Below are 16,926 nucleotides of genomic sequence, written 5' to 3' on the forward strand. Positions count from 1 at the left end.
TTTTGATGTACAAAACAGGGGATGGGACCTAGATAAGCAAACTGCTTCTCTCGTCTCCTTTTTCGGCATGTACAAAAAAAAAAAAAAAAAGTAAAAAAAAGTGAATGTAACAATGTCGGAAATAAACTCAATAAATAAATAAATAAATAAAAGACCAGAAATATGTTTAAATATCTGAAAAGAACATTTTTGACTAGAAATAAGTTGGACTGATGTCCCAGTGTTTGCAGGTGTCTGACACATGAGGAACTGGAAAATATCTTCAATCAGTGAGCTAACGCTACATGTTTGAAGTCCAAATAAAACAGGAATTAATCAGGAACAATTCCAAGTGCCTTTTACATTAATGAAGTTGAAGAATAGCAGATCAGTGCTGGTCTCCATACTGGTCAAGATGGAAAATCTCAGGACTGAAAAAAGACCAAGACCAGTCTCAATTACTATTATGAGAAGACATATGAGGTTTTTAAGGTGTAGTACAATGACTTTTGCTATCAAAGCATTAATATTATCACACCTTGACTACTGCCCAGCAGTTTGGTCAAATGTTACTGCAGAAATGATAAATAAATTACAACTTATGCAAAATAAAGCTGCTCGTACAGCACTTAAATGCAACTACAGGACAAATATCATCACAATGCATAAAAATCTAAACTGGTTATTTGTCAAAGACAGACTTTTGTATTCATTAATCATTTTTACCAGAAATATTGTTGTCACTAGGTCACCTTTTATTTTGTTCAGGAATCTTTCTTTTAGCACGAATAATCACGGATATATAATCAGACATGCAGTGATGGGAAATTTTACATTACCAGCTGCTGGAAAAAATGCCATTAAAAAAAAAAAGAAGTCATTTTTAGGGGTGTGAAAGAATGGAACTTAAAAAGATTTGTTAAACTGCATCTGTTGGGTTGAGGGGTGATCTGGGTTTGGTTTGTGTGTGTCTATATAGTGGGGTTGTTGACCATCTGTGTACCCTGTGTTTGTGTACCCTGTGTTTGTGTGGCCTATTTTGTTCTTCAAATGTGTGCGGACTTGTAGGGTGAGGTGGTTGGTTGGGAAGGAGGTAACGGTAATGAGAATAACATTGATTGTGGGTTTTTTTTTTGTTTTACTTTGACTGTTTTCTATTGTTTTTCAGTTTTTGTTTGCTTGAAGTGTTTTTTTATGTAAAAATTTTTTTTGCTGAACCCCAGGAAGAGTAGCTGCAGCTAATGGGGATCCTTACAAATAAACATATAAACATATAAACTACAACACTACTAATTTCAAATATTGAAATCACTTTTCTTCAGTTTTCTGTAAATAACTTAAACATAGATTTTGTTCTACAGCTGTGACTGTTATCCTCTCACATTCAACAAATTCCTCTCACCACAACCACACAGTCGTTGCACATTGGCAGGATCCTCTGACACACAGATTCCAAACAGAAAAATGAAGGTGGAAATAAAAAGCAGACTGCACGCCAGATGGCTCACCATGCATTATGTGTTCAACGGTGACAGTGTAAATCCTCAGCGAAGAGTGTTAAGGGTTCCACAGCAGGGATCTTGCTTTCTCATCCAGTCCTACTCCTTGGTGTATTTAGTGCTATACAACAGCCTATTGTGTTTGCCGTTTGCATTTGGGATTTCTCTGCGTAGAGCAAAGACACAGTAGTGTGTGAGACTTTGGAGTTCTGCCAGGGGGAGATCACACGAGCTGGGTTTCCATTACAGGTTTTTCACAAAATAAAAGTGATATTTCTAAATTTCAACAAAGTATAATTGTGCTTTGAACGTGTTTCCATTGAAGGTTGTTTTAGAGCCTCATCATAAGTCCTGTGAAATCTCATCCCGTGAGACTTTGCTACAGGAAGATGGACGCTCCAAACCTCCTACTAACACTCCACATTCCTTTGTTGTATGCTATCTAATATGGCAGTCATATTGTTTTAAGTATAATGCTAAGAAATGTCTGTCTCCTCTTCTGTGCACACGTACCACTAGTGTAGACGCCACATTTTGACAGTCGTGGTCTCGTCTCAGCTTGTCAAGACCAGTCGAGATCAACAATGATCTCTGATTTGCTATTCTTAAACGTCACTATTGTAAATCAAGGAGGAGGAATTTGGACTATTATTGATTGATTGATGTTGTAATTTGACTTCAACATTTAGCATTAGCTCAACGATTGTTCAGCCTGTTGGAAATCTTTTCCAGCACCTCATGTGTCAAACTCAGTCCCATCTTTTTTCCACTCAGAAACACCTCTGAACACTTACCTTAAGTCTTCTTCACCTGACAAATCTTATTTTGAGATTTTAATAGAATTCTGGCTGGTAAATACATTTTTTTGGAAGATTTTTGTTGTGAAATTATTGTCAGGGTTTGATGTCTTTCATGTTGCGCTTTGAAAAAGTTGCAAACACCTTGTTTTTGTTAGTCATACAGGTATCTATTTAAGAAAATAAAATAAAGATAGAATTATCTTAAACTGTTCAACCTAGTCATTGTTTTGCCGCCTCCCACAAGTCTTGGTCTTGGTGCATTCTGGTCTGGTAGTGTGGTTTTGCGTACAATAATACAGAGCCGCACAATGTTTTCTTGGAGAGACGTGGTCATGTGACCAGGTACGTCACATGCTGTGACGTGTTATTGCGGAAGGAAGTGTTTCCATGGCATTTCTGCGACATATTTAATATTGAAATGTCTAAAAAACCATTCCTTACCAGTTTTTGACTCAAACTTTAAAAGCAACTCAATTACAGTACCGTGAGTACTTGTAATCCATTACTTTATCCTCTGATGGAAACTCGTGACGCATGGCCTTCAGAGCCACTTGTCAGCCTTGTTATTGAAAATGAATCACAGAAACAAATGTGTGTGTGTGTTGGTACATGTGACGACATTTATCTTCGACGTGATGTGACTTTTACACGCGTGTTAAATTATCCACTGCCAACAGCAGCCGCATGACAACCTGATGGACACCATATATAACGACAGCAGCACAAAGCATGGTGTGCACGGTGCATGGCTTTGTGACGTTCCTTTGTCAGGGACTCCTCTGTGTGTTCATGGTTATGGGCAGTTAATCAAGCCGGGGGCGGTGCAGACGAGTCCCACTGGGAGAAGAGCCTTGTCCTGTCACTATCAAGGGGGGACGGACAGATAATGATGGAGACATCATGAGGGCAGGAGATAGGCTTTCCTTTTTCATCTGAAGCACGCCACCACACCACGCATTGATTGGTCCCCGTTCCGTCTTTGAGAGGACAGCTTAATGGCTCGTGTCGAAGAAAGCAGATGCCTGCGCGTATGGCATCAAAAGGAAAAGCTCCTTATGCTTCTTAAAGGAAGAACCGTCCTATTTTCCTGTAAGAAGTTTCATCAGTAGAGCACAATGGGAAAAGATTCACACACACGCCCTGCTGTAATTGAGTTTTATTTATATGGAGAACAACAGATATATTTGTTTCTTTTAATGTTTTTCTCATTGTTTTTTTCCCTTTCTTTTATTAGACGTCAAAAGCAATAAACAAACACCCTCGTGGAAAGGATGTGCCAATTATTTTCAAGCTTGTTCCATTTCTTTCAATCTATTTCAAAAATAGTTTTATGATGGTTTGTGGGTTTTTGATGTTTCTTCCAGATGCAGATATTCCCACTGGTCGTGCTCAAAGATACTCAAAAAATTGGATTCGTCAGACAATGGTTGCCAAGTAACGCTCATGAAATAGGATACACAGAGGAGCTTTTATTGCAACGTGTCTCTTATTTTTGAAAGTATTGGTTTGACGAATCAATGTGAATAATTAACTATCTGCACAGTTTACAGCAGTGTTTCTCAAATAGGGGTACGCAATGACACTACGAGGGGTGCTTTATGGGGCCATTTCTGAACAAAACTATTTTTTGTGTGCGTAATACAATCCGTGAGTCTGAGAGAGGAAAAATTAACAAATGAAAGCACTAAAAATGTGGTGTTTGTTTATCCTTACTTAAAAAATGATAATCATACTAAATACTACCAGCAACTCACAAAATCACAACAAAAAACACACAAAGAAGATGATTATATAATAATGAATGATAAAAAGAATAGACAAACAACAATAGAATATGCAAAATGACAACAAAAACACACACAGAGAGAGAATCATTTAAATAAAAATGACCGCAGACACAATAAATGAGAGAAAAATGTACAAGATTACTACAAAATCACACACAATAACAGCGAAACATACAAAATGACATAAGAAACAACCAAACCACTATAAACACACACACACCTGAGAGAGAATCATTTAAATAATACCAATAACACACAATTCGAGGAAATATACTGAATAAAAAAAAAAAAAACAGAACCAACCACAACAAAAATGACATCAAAAACACTCAATGACACAAAAACACACAAAATGATGATAAAAAAGAGAGTGTCTTGGTCCCACACCAGGAGAGAGAACTAGAAATAAACTATTCTTTCTACTTATTTACATACTTATATCGCTCATTCATTCCATTATATGCTTTGTAGTTTTTTCACAGTATTCTGAGCAAAATGTGGTCATCCTAAAAAGGTGGTACTTGGAGCCTTTCTCTTCCACGAGCTGCATGTTTTAGCACCAACTCCCCTGTGTTTTAGTTCTCAAGGAGAATTTTGAAGGACCGTTTGGCTTTTGAAGGCACACACACTTCCTTTTCTTTCTCTCTGAATGCTGGCCTGTGCTGAGCATTTGTTACCCCCTGCTGGTAAGACATTAAATTATAACTCCTCTGATATTTGCTGAAGTGCTTTTGGGCTCACAATAGAGCCGAAGCCAATTTATGCGGCTTTGAGCAGTTGATGGAGTGCACTTTAGAAAACACTGGCAGCTGGCCTCTGGCCAATGACCCACAGCGGGGTGGTGTTCACATGGCACCAGGACGGGCAGGAGAATGGCCTTGTCCCAAAATAAAGTCCATTTTAATGACAAAAGCGTGTTTAAGTTGGCAATCTAGGTGTCAAATGGTTTGAATGGTTATTTTTTTCGACCAGTGATTCTCAACCTTTTCAGCCCGTGACCCCCAAAATAAAGGTGCCAGAGAATTGGGGACCCCCACTGTAGCTGAAGGTGGTTGAACACAGACATGAACATTGAAGAACAGTCATGTGGAGACAGGGTCATCTATAAGGGGGAATAAAGGGGAGAGGATTTTTGGGGTCCATTCATAAAGTCAGCAAATGATGGTCCATTGTTCTATGAATCTGTGATAACCACATATATTTATTCATCTGAATGATATCCACTGTTATCCAGGAAGTTTTACTATTTTTATTTGCACCATAGTTTATAGTCATCATTAAGATGTAAATCCTTATTTTAGAAATAAATGAAATGGGATTAAAAGTGACAAAAAATGCTGGAAAAAGTGGTGAAAAAAAACACAGAAATTGGTTAAAAGCTGCAATTTAGAGTGGCCAAAAAACGGACAGAAAAAGCATTAACAATGATTGGAAGTGTAAATATTGGAACAATTAGTGTTGTTAAATTGGTAAAAAATCAGCATGGAATATGGTGAAAAGAGGTTTAAAGTGACAATAATGCATCAACATATGCAACATTAGGTGGGAAAAGTGGGGGAAAGGGTGGGAAAGTGGCAGACAAAGGAATAATGTAGCAAAAATGTAGTAAAAGAAACAAAATTATGGCATGAAAAAGGGAAGAAACAAGGTTAAATATGGCAGAAAAGGGTAAAATAAGAAAAAAAATGGGCTAAAAAAACAATGATTCGTTTCTTGAAAGCATCTGGTGACTTCCTCCCAGTGTCTCACATGTCCTAACCTTAGGTTGAGCACCCCTGCATGGTTTAGACATTAAGTGCTGAGTATTCCTGCTTTATTTTGAAAAGTTTTACCCATTAACTCATGGAACAGCTTGTGCTTCGCTGCCGAATGTTTTCCCATCATGAACACCACAAAACCTCATGTTGCTTTGGAGTCAAAACATGTATCAATTCTTTATTCCCCTATTGTCGTTTACCAGAGTTTTGTTTTTTTTTAAGTTCAACCAAACCATCAAAAAGCCTCCATTCCGACACTGTTATCTGCCCTTTTGTCTGCAGAGAAAGCGATGCCGCAGGGTCCCCCGGGGGGTGTTATCGGGATCCTCGGAGGATCGTGGCCATCGGGCTCATCGTCGGCGTGGCTGTTACCGTCGTCATGGTCAGGCGGCGGCAGGCAGAAGACCCGCACTGAGACAGATTAATGACCTGTGAGTACCACGCCTCTGCAGACAATATAGCAGTGGGTTGTGCAGGTGGTGAGATTAGGTGTGCTCTCATGTCAAACCACCAGAGGAGAAAAACACCTCGTTGAGGGGGGGAACAAAACACTCAGCTAAGGAGTGTTGATTCGTCTGCAGAAAGGAGAACATGCTGTAAACACTTTGCAAACACTATTTATTCTGGAAGCCTCTACTTATCACGCTGTAGCAGACAGAAATTCAACCGTAGCATTGTTGTGTCCCAGACCAGCCACTACATTATCACCAGTGACACCATGTAGAAGCCGTTATTAAGTCAGTGATGATCAACATGTGTTCTTTATGTCTTAATTAATAATTATTGTTCCCCCAGAAAAAACCTTGAAAAGAGGGAACGTTTTTAAAAACCTTTCTTTGTGCCAATTTTAAAGATTTTAGTTACTTTTTTTCCAATGAATATTCCTTTTTTGACAATTTTTGCCCTTCAATCATTTTTGTGACTTTTCATCCAAAAATACTACATCTTGTCAATAGATGCCACTTGTTTTCTTTTTTTTTTTCCCTAAATGTAGCCTCTTTTTGTTTCACATTTTTTGCCCTGTTTCACTATTGTTTGCCACATTTTGTCCATTTAAAGAGTAACTAAACCCCAAAATCACTTTTTCTGCTGAATACAAATGTACAGTATTTGTGCATATGAAGTAGTGCTTTTTGATTGATCCTGGCCAACTCTCAACATTTTAGTCAAAGTATTTCCAATTTGTCATATTTAGTTGTAAAATGTCAGAGTGACTGCCCTCTATGGGTTGAAACACGGCTATTACAATTTATATTTGCTAATTTGGACCAGCTTGCATCACAACCAGTACTTGTAGCCCCGCCCCTTTTATAAAAAACTAGCATGTGTGGGCTCTACAATCTGTGGTGAGTAGTTGGATTGAGAGAAAGAGTGAATATAGCGGTATATTGAGTATTGAGTAGCTATAATTTATCAAAGCATAGATTGTTCATTGGAGATTTTATTTTATAGTACTGGGCGGTCTAACTGCTCCAGGAGCTCCGCCCCTAATCAATTTTTTTTTTTTTTTCCCCTCCTCATGGCAGGTCAGGAGAAAGCAGGGCTTTAGTTACTCTAAGATTTTAGCTACAGTACCTTTTACCAATAAATATCCCTTGTTTTTCCTATTTTTTTTGTCCATTTTCTTTATCTTTTTGAAACTTTTATCCAATTTTTCTCCTTCTTTAACTATTTTTTTGACTTTTCATCCAAAAATACTATATTTTGACCAATAAATACCACTTATTTCCTTTCCCCCTAATTTTTTGCCTCTTTTTTTTTTCCACATTTTTGCCTTTTTTTTAACTAATGTTTGCACATTTGACCAATTAAGCCTTCCATTTGCCTTTTTCCTCTTTTTTGGGCCCATTTACTTGGCCACTTTTTGACTGATTTTTGCTCATTTTTGTTGCTTTTTCACTCTTTCTTGCCACGTTTTTGCCACCTGTCAGTAATTTTGTGACTCGCAGTGGAGGGAATTTAGAAAATGAAGAAACTGCACCGCCCCACATAAACCGCCTGATGGGTCATGTTCAAATATAACTCATCCAAAAAGCCCACGCGCTGTAGTTCCGTCGGTAGGAATCATCTCTTTGCATGCTCACGAAAAAAAAACAAGTTCGCTTTAATTTACTCAAGCAGATAAAAAATCAATAATTATCATTAAACAGAAGCTTTAACGGGTTGCTTGATTGTGATTTGGGAGGCGCGGAGGCAATTTCCCCATTAAAGCACAATTGTTTTAATCAGAAATGATTGCCGTAGCATGTTCAGAAGTCTTACTCTGGGAATGATTATGACATCATAAGAAACCAGAAAAAGTTTCAGAGGGAAAGTTTTTGCATGAAGCAGATCGTAAGATCGTCATACTGTGGGTGCAATTGCTTCTGTGCTCCACTTATTAAACCTGGGCTGTGCAGAGACCTGTGGAGGAGCAGGTGCTCAATGTTAAGTCATCATCATCAATCAATAAAAAGAAAAAAAAAAAAAACTGTAAATTCAGAAGCAAAACATGTTGTTTTCTTCATTTTAACTCAATGGAATTTCTTCTAAATTGGCGTAGAACTGAATTCAGTTTTTTGCTACGTTCGTGATCTGCTGGATTTGTTAGAAAATATAGACTCTGGATCTTGTTACATTCCCTCCTCTGGCCGTGAAGGTAATTTGTACCTGCAAACCAGAAACCATACAATTTTGAGCCCTGCAAGCTGCTGCCCAGCCTCGGAGGGGGAACAGAAGCTGCGGAGGGTGTTGCTGGAAAACAATCGAAAGCTTTGCACATCAAAAGCAATATTTTTATGTGTTTGTGACAAGAAGCTTTAAGTCGTTGCCATCTGTTTGGGGACAATTGTCAGAAATGTGTTTGAACGAAGGAGTGGGAACGAGCATTTAGGCTAATTTCCATTGTCATAGACACCTGGCCATGTCTGACTTCTTAAAGGTGGTTGCCAGGGTTTCCATGAAGCTCTTGGCTTTGCTTCCTCAAAAGATGCAAAGCACATTATCATGGGAATGATGATGTTGTATGTGCAAGAGCTGGATTCGTTTTCTCTCTGGGAATTTAACCAAAGCAAGGCTGGCCAGGATGTGTGGGTGCACAGGCGCGCATTATGAACCAGATGGTGGATTACATGCCTGTTTTACATGGTTTCCTCTCCAAAAAAGAACAAATTAATTGATATTTTAGGATGTGCTTCTGTGTCACAGCAGTGTGTTTTTAAGGGATCATCCACTGTTTCTACAAATGGGGCCTAAAAATCATTGAAATTACAAGATTTATGGCCAACAAAACACATTATATTGCACCATATTAATTTTATTCCTTTTAAACATGGGAATACTGTACCGTTTTAAGACATATTCCGCCGTTTCAATATGTGCGTTTGTCCGTTACTTTGTTCGCTGCAGTGTACTTCCTGTTACAGTGGCGCTACATATTTGCGGGATGCCGTGCCAACATGGTAAAACAGTAGAGAAGGAAGCATTGTCAGCGTGTTTCTGTATACATCAGTGTGCCAATCATGGCGAGTCAATGCGAGAAACAAGACAAGCTTCTCTGAGTGGAAAATACGCGCATTATTTTTGTCTCCAAAAGATGCATCAGCTGAAGCTAAGCTAACGCTGCGGCTGGATTTTAACAGACTGTGACTGGGACAGGTCAGCCAAACTATTGCACGGTATGTTGTTGTACATATGCAGCCTGTCGCTGCTGCTGAGTCACTGCTAACAGGGGTAAAGTAAAATGGCTGATAAAACACTGCTAATGACCAAATAGTTTAGTTGTATATAGCTCAGTAAAGTGGCAAAGGGGCTTAAAATATCTGGCAGGATTAAGCTCAGGAATTTTGGCAATATACAAAAAATTTTAACTTTTCATGGGAATTATTTATTGAAATTAAGCATTAATTGGGAATAATTTTAAATCACTGTATCATATCCAAACAAATATTGACATCAATGCCAAATTTTACACTTAAAAAAACCATAGCATTTAAACAGATGTATTTGGAAGTATAACTTTACACTTATTCAAGTGGAGTTTCACTGAATTTGTCACAAATTCAGTGAAACCCAACATATGCAAGAGTTTGCACTTTTCCCATGCTTGTATAACACGATGGAAGTCATTTCTACAGTCAAATTGTTGAAAGAAACCTAATTTTTCCAAAATCCAAAATGCTCATTGAAAGCCAACATACCTTTTATATCGTTCATACATGGAAATGCAAAGTAGCACTTATGTTAAAAGTGTTGGATTCCCAACCTGTGCGGCCACTTGAGATCAAACTTCTTTGTATTTGGCCCTGAACTAAAATGTGTTTGACACTGCTGGTCTAGAGCATCCAGAAGCAACAAAAATTGGAATTTTGACCTAAAAAGCTGGTAAATGATCTAAAAAAGCAGTCTGAAATGCTCACTCCAATCGAAAACAAACAGGATGTTTACAGGTAAACGGTGTCCTTGTGACATCATCAATCACATGATGTGCAAGATGGCGGAAATACGGTTTTTAAAACGGTAAAGTTAGTCCCGTTTTCAAAAGTAAATGAAACAAATATGTGGAAAGAAAATGTGTTTTCTTAGGCATAGATCCACTAATAGGTACATTCAATGATTTTTAGCCACATTTGTAAAAGCAGTGGAAGATCCTTTTATGACAAATGATACACACGTTGTTTGTTGTGCCTTTTGTCCTCTTTCTCTAACATGTCTCTCTGTCTCACACATACGCCTCAATAACTGCTTTTGTGTCTCCCGTTCCGCTCCTTCAGCATTGCTGTTGCTGCAGTTGCTGGTAGTTGTGTGGACCACAGGGTCCAGAGAAGCCCACAGAGTCCCTCACAAGGAAAGTAGAGGCACCTGACCCCAGTCTTTCCCCCGCGAACCCTGCCCTCCCGGATCCTCTATTCTATTACCTGCATGTAATGGTGGCCTGCAAGTCACATACTTGAGCACACCATTGTGAGAAGCAGATTCTCATTTCTTTACAATTTTGGACAAGAAACAGAAGAAATTTGATGATTTCAATAAATTTTGAGTACATTTTAATCTCGCCTATTTATTTGCATGATGAAAATATGAGCGAGCGCCATCAAAAGTGCACAACAGTGTGACGAAAAACAGATAAAAGCAGCGCCAGGACCAATTAAACTTATCAGACCTGTTCAGATACAACACGCAGCTCCACTTACGATTGTCCGATTCGTGGCACTTGCTTGGAGCGCGTTAAAAAGTAGAGATCGGACTGAACAGTTACAAACAGAAATCCAAAAGCCTCACCAGCGAGTGATTTTCTGTAGAAAATAAAACTACGTCGGTTCAAACCTTCCCCTTCCACCTGTTGCTCTTTTCCCTTCATTCTGTCTGTGTGCATGATTCTGGTTTAAATATGCATGGAAAGCTTTGTGTCAGTGCTGTAAGCGTTTTGGTTGTCATTTCTCTTGGGTTCAGCATGTGATGCTTAATGTTGTAAACCAAATATGTCAAGCTTTAACTGTCTAAATGATAATCTGTGTTCGGGCTCGTATTCACATATTCAGTGTCTTATGACAAACTTTTTATTTTTGGAAATGTCTAATTATGTGAATGAAGTTGAGTTTACAAAGAGAATGTCCAGGTTTTTTTTGGTTTTTTTTTTTTGTTTCCATGTTAAAAAAGCGAGATGGAGGAAGTTGAGAGTTTTCTAGGATTGTGTGATGTGTTCAGTGAATGGGAAAGACTGTTTAATTCTGCATGTTGATGAGCTGCTAATCAAGCCTGGCCGTTTGATAACATGGCTCAGCGCACCGCCAGTCACGCCTCTGTTTGGCCACACAAAGCGGCGACATGATGTGACTGAAAATTGGTCAATCCCAATCAATCACTTGGCTCTTTAGAGGCCGCACTGGCACAGTAGTCGACTGATTATCAAAATAGATGGGCATTGTCAAAGGCAATGTTCTTGGAATAATGTGTTCATCTTTGTCTTTTGCTGGAGCCTGATGTATGACCTCCAAAGGACTGAAACATGCTGCCATATGTGAGAAATGAATGTGCTAATGATGAATTCACTCACTGCTGTTCCTGGCATACATCAGCTATTGAAACAGTTGTAAATATTTGCCAGTACGAATCAGTCAGAAAGCCAAGTTGCTGAACGTACTCGCAAATGATATCAGAAAAGAATCACATGCGGAATGTAAAATAATTGTTCAATTATAATCAGTGGTGGACATTAACGGAGGAAATCTACTTAAATACTGTACTTTAGGTAAAGCTGCTAGAGACTGAACCGTTTTTTTTTTTTTTTTTTTTTTTTTATCAGATTAAGACAGTGTAGGGCCTCATAGATTAAAAAAAAAAAAAAAAAAATCAAAGATAAATTGCTTAAAAAACAGTTGTCAGAGGTGCAAATTGCTGTTTGAAATTTTGTTTCTGTCTCCACTGTAAACATTACATGCATTGACATTGTCAAAAAATGTTTTGTGCATAGCATTGTGGGATGTGGAGTCCTGTAGAAACATCATCAGTCGTGTTCCTTTGAATCAGGGAGTGTTTTGGCTTTTTTTTAATACAAAATACGCTCATCAAAGGTGGCCAGCTACAGGGTAATCAAGCTTGAGCTTGTGTCTTATAACTGTTTCCCACTCTCTCCTATCAGCAGCTTTGGGTCACTTCACACACAGAGGTTTAGTTTGGGGTTTACAAGGAAAGATCCAAATCTGGCTCAAATTGAATTTACGAGTGAGGCGATATCGCGAAGAATACTGGGAACAAACTAGAACAAAAACGGAGTCAAAGGAATCACTGTCCTCCTTATCTGGAGAAGAAACATAAAAAATAACTCTAAGAATACTTCTATGCATTTGTCTACGGGACTGAGCATCCCATAATGCAATGCACTAGTGGAGCTCAATAAAAAGGGTACCTGTATGTTCGAAATGGCATTAACGTACTCTACACTACAAACTCAATGAGTACATACTGTCTACTATATACAGTATACTACTGTGATTAGGATATTGACTGTTCCCACTGAAGTACACTTTCAAGTTTCCCAAGATGCATTTCGAACCTACAGCGACAAAAACCTGAATCACACTGAGGCTAAATATCTGTTGATTTTCCATCTTTAAAAGTTCTGAAAACATTTTAAGTGAGAAAGTGACCAAGTAGAACATCAACATGTGCTCATTTGATCCAAGAAACTCACGGAAAACCATTTCATACAAACATTTTGAAGATTTTCAGAGACCCTCCATTGTGCTACTGATGAAACTTCCCGAACTTTAAAACAAGAGCACTATTTACAAAATAGTTTAAAAAAAAATCAAACTAATGGAAGACAAGAAGAGATGCTTTTGTTTTACTTTTAGCTTTAAGCTGGTCACAGGAAGATTTTACATTCTGCTCCAAATGCATCGTGGGGTGGTTGAGTATGACGAGTGTCCCCATATATTCTCGTGTAGTCAATCTTTTCATACTATCTAATGTGAACACATTACATACTCATTTTGACATCGAAGTAAAATAAGTAGAACATCATTTATCATTTCCTACACGGCCAAACCTTTGAGCAGCAATTTCAACCTTTTACATCTTTTTTTTAGACAAATTATTTTTGATAGATTGATCTGAGGCCTACACTATGTCCTTATCTGATTAAACATATATACTGCATCATCTCTGGCAGCTTTAACTATTATTTTTGTGGGACACTTGTAACTTTCATTCCACTACAAAAGACAAAAATGTAATTTTAGTCTCCTCAAATGTTCTATAGATGATCACGTTTCTACAAACTTTTTCTTTCCTCAGCTAACATTTTTCCATTACTTCACTTCTAAAACATTTGTCGATGACTTATGGCGTTACCCACTCATACTGCCATAGATTTTAGTTTTTTAACCTTCAATACGTCCAGGTCGTCAGTGCAAACGCTAACCAGAGAGAGGCGGGTCATGTGTAATATGAGTTGTTGTTAGGACATAGACAGTAAGAACGACAAAGTTCAACGGCCATAGAATCAGTGGCTTAATCTCAGAACTATGTCCGAGGTTTATGAAACTATAACTGATTGTTTAGTTTGTGATTCTTAAATGTAGTGTTGTGTTCAAGACCGCACTATCCGAGACCAAGACTTGCCCGAGACCAGCATGCACCGAGACCAAGACAAGACCAAGACTTTCGGGAGCCGAGACCGAGTCAAGACCAAGACCGAGACAAACCGAGACCAAGACCAAGACCAAGACCATAAACATTTTTTTTTTCAATTTAAAAAAATAAATAAATAAATAAAATTATGGCAAGGTTCAACAGTTAAATAACATCTCTCTTTAATTTTAGTTTTTTTAAATACATTTGACGGACAAAAAAAAAGGTGCCTGCAAAAAATTAACTAAAATATTAAAACTACTACTGCTACTGATACATTCACAATTATTCTACATATTTGAAAACAAGATTTTTATGTCAGCTGAATGTACAGCAAGTGTTTAAAAGCATTTCTGCCAAGAAATAATGATTCTTTATTCTGATTCTTTCAGTTGTTCAGGTTTAACAGGTCACAGATTTCACAAGATAAGATTTTAGTTTGAAAAAGCCTTTACACAGGTTATTTTTATTAATTCACTTAGTTGATATAGTTTAATTTGGTTGCTGTAATATAACTGGATATTCAATTCACAAAGATTTCCAACTGTAACTGTAAAAGTGAAACTTTCTGAAATAAAACTACAAACAAGTTGTCAGCAGTGTAAAAAACATAGAGCTACAGGTAGATGTGAAACTAAATAAAACAAACTCAAACCCTGGAAAAGTCATGTAACAAATTAATCAATAGTTATTATATATATATATATATAATTATTATTATTATTCTGGATACAGTGGAAACAGAAACTATAAAAATAATTATATTGTGAACCTGTTTATATTGTGGGGAACATATTATATACATACATGTAATTGGAGTCTAAAGTCACAAAAAAACCACCACTTTAAAAATATTTAATATTATTTGAGTGCAACTCTGCGGCGATGACGCGCTGGTGACGACATAAACCAAGATGGCGGCGGCCCGGACTACAGCCGACATTATGTAATAAAGCCTTAAAAGACATGGATATAATGAAAAGAGTGGATGGACAGAGGCATAAACATGCTGACTTTCACACGGACACACACGGACTTATTAATCACACACGAACTTATTAAACACACACGGACTTATTAAACACACACAGACTTATTAAACACACACGGACCTCAGTAAACACGGTAAACGGAACAGGCTTCTCCGCTCGGCTGGCACTAGGACCCAGAAGCAGAGTAAGTGCGTCCCCTATTCAGCCTTCAGAGGCTGTAATATCATCAGTTTATCATTTTACCAGTTATTAGAGCTACTGTCTTTACCAGGGAGATAATATTTATTACTGGTGATTGTTTTCAGGAGTTTTACTGGGATTTTTACCGGTGATTAGTTCATATCTCCCTTGCGCTTCGCGGTCCAAACTGACACCGGAGCCACACAGTATGAATGTGTCACACACGTCACTCAGTCACAATAAGGAAGGTTGTGGTCATTATACAGGGTGGATTAATTAATGAATAAAGGATTGTTTTATCCCGTTCTTCTCCGTGTTATTATCACATTATAAAAATAGCAGGAATTAGTGCTGGTCTCGAACGGTCTTGACGGAAAATCCCGAGTCCGGGCAGCCCGAGTCCAAGACAAGACCGAGTCAAAATGCTTCAGAGTCCGAGACAAGACCAAGACCTTTAAAATTTGGTCTCGAGACCGGTCTCGAGACCAAGACCGGTCTTGACCACCACAACACTACTTAAATGTTACTTTACACAATGGAAATGTGTTTTTATGATAAACATACTGTTGTTTTTGGGTAGTGTAGTGAATACAGTTCTTTGTCCACCGCTGGTTATAAGCTAAGAGTTGATGTCATTGCAAACTTTCTTTATTCCTCAAATAAAAGCTAAATAAGTGTGACGTTTAGTGCGAACAAAAAGATACTGGGGACGTGAATCGTTTTGTGCACTTTTCTGGGTGTCAGTGTTGTATGGAGACTTTTTTTTCAAATGTGAAATGAATCTTTTATTGTCACCGTCATTGCTTTAAGCGGTAACCCAAAGTGGAATATTGTCTGTGTCATTATCGTGTATTGTGGTGGCTGTATATCACATCAATAACATACATGTGTACAAACGGTGCTTGGGTTCATCTCTGTACATAATGCTAATACATGCAGTCCAGCTTTGTGCTCTAATCAACATATTTTTTTGATAAGAAATGTCCTGTCTTTATTTTATATTAATGATCGTTTTGAAACTGACACTGTGTATAATTGTAAAGTTGACTGTTTAAAAAAAAAAAAAAAGCTAAAGACTCTTTTAGTGATGACGAGAATAGTTTTTGATAAACTTGTCAGAGGACAAAGAAAGCACTGTTGTCTTGTTTTTCTTCTCCTTTTGCTTGCGAGAGAATAAACAAAGTCGAGCAATTGTTGTCGGTCTTTTGAAAAAGATGAGAGCCGGACAAAAGAGTGAGAGTAATTGCCTCCCAAAGATCAAATCACATTTATCCCCATATCACAATTAAAAGTATCATTAGCATTTAAATTGCCAAATAAGATTGTGATCAAGTGAAATCAATGAGAGCAACAAGGATCAGCTTAAAGCACTTTGTTCTGTACGAGGGTGGCGTCGTTAATACACTGCTGCTTTAATCAAAAATGCTTCTGTTAAAACCACTTTTCACTGTCTCTCAAGTATAAAGAGAAAGATGAGGTTTTTCATCTGTCACAGAGATGTCTCAAAACTGACAATCACAGCTTCAAACGTGCCCCCATGTGAGCATTGTGGAAACCAGTGGTTCTCATCTTTGGGGTCAGGACCCCATCTAGGGTTGCAAGACACTGGGAGAGGGTCGCCAGAGGCCTTCAAGAAACTAAAAAAATATTATTTTTTAACACTTTGAGCCCATTTTTGCTTATTTTTTACCCTTTTTCCGCAACTACACCAAACTTGCCATATTTTGACCTAGATTATTGTTCTTTTTAATATAATTTCTGCCGCTTCTCCGTCAAACTTCAATGCAATTTCTACACTTTTTTTCCCACTTTCGATACAT

At 37.9% G+C, this 16,926-nt stretch overlaps 1 protein-coding gene across 1 annotated transcript in view; it reads left to right on the forward strand.

Moving 5' to 3' along the window:
* Positions 1–16,926, forward strand: part of LOC114474570 (uncharacterized) — an 87,789-nt gene that overhangs the window by 20,440 nt on the left and 50,423 nt on the right. Inside the window, exon 2 of the mRNA XM_028464973.1 lies at positions 6,105–6,253. Coding sequence (XP_028320774.1) covers positions 6,105–6,253 — 149 coding nt within the window. The remainder of the gene's footprint in view (positions 1–6,104; positions 6,254–16,926) is intronic.

This window comes from Gouania willdenowi, chromosome 13 (assembly GCF_900634775.1).
Source record: "Gouania willdenowi chromosome 13, fGouWil2.1, whole genome shotgun sequence".
Taxonomy (NCBI): Eukaryota; Metazoa; Chordata; class Actinopteri; order Blenniiformes; family Gobiesocidae; genus Gouania; species Gouania willdenowi.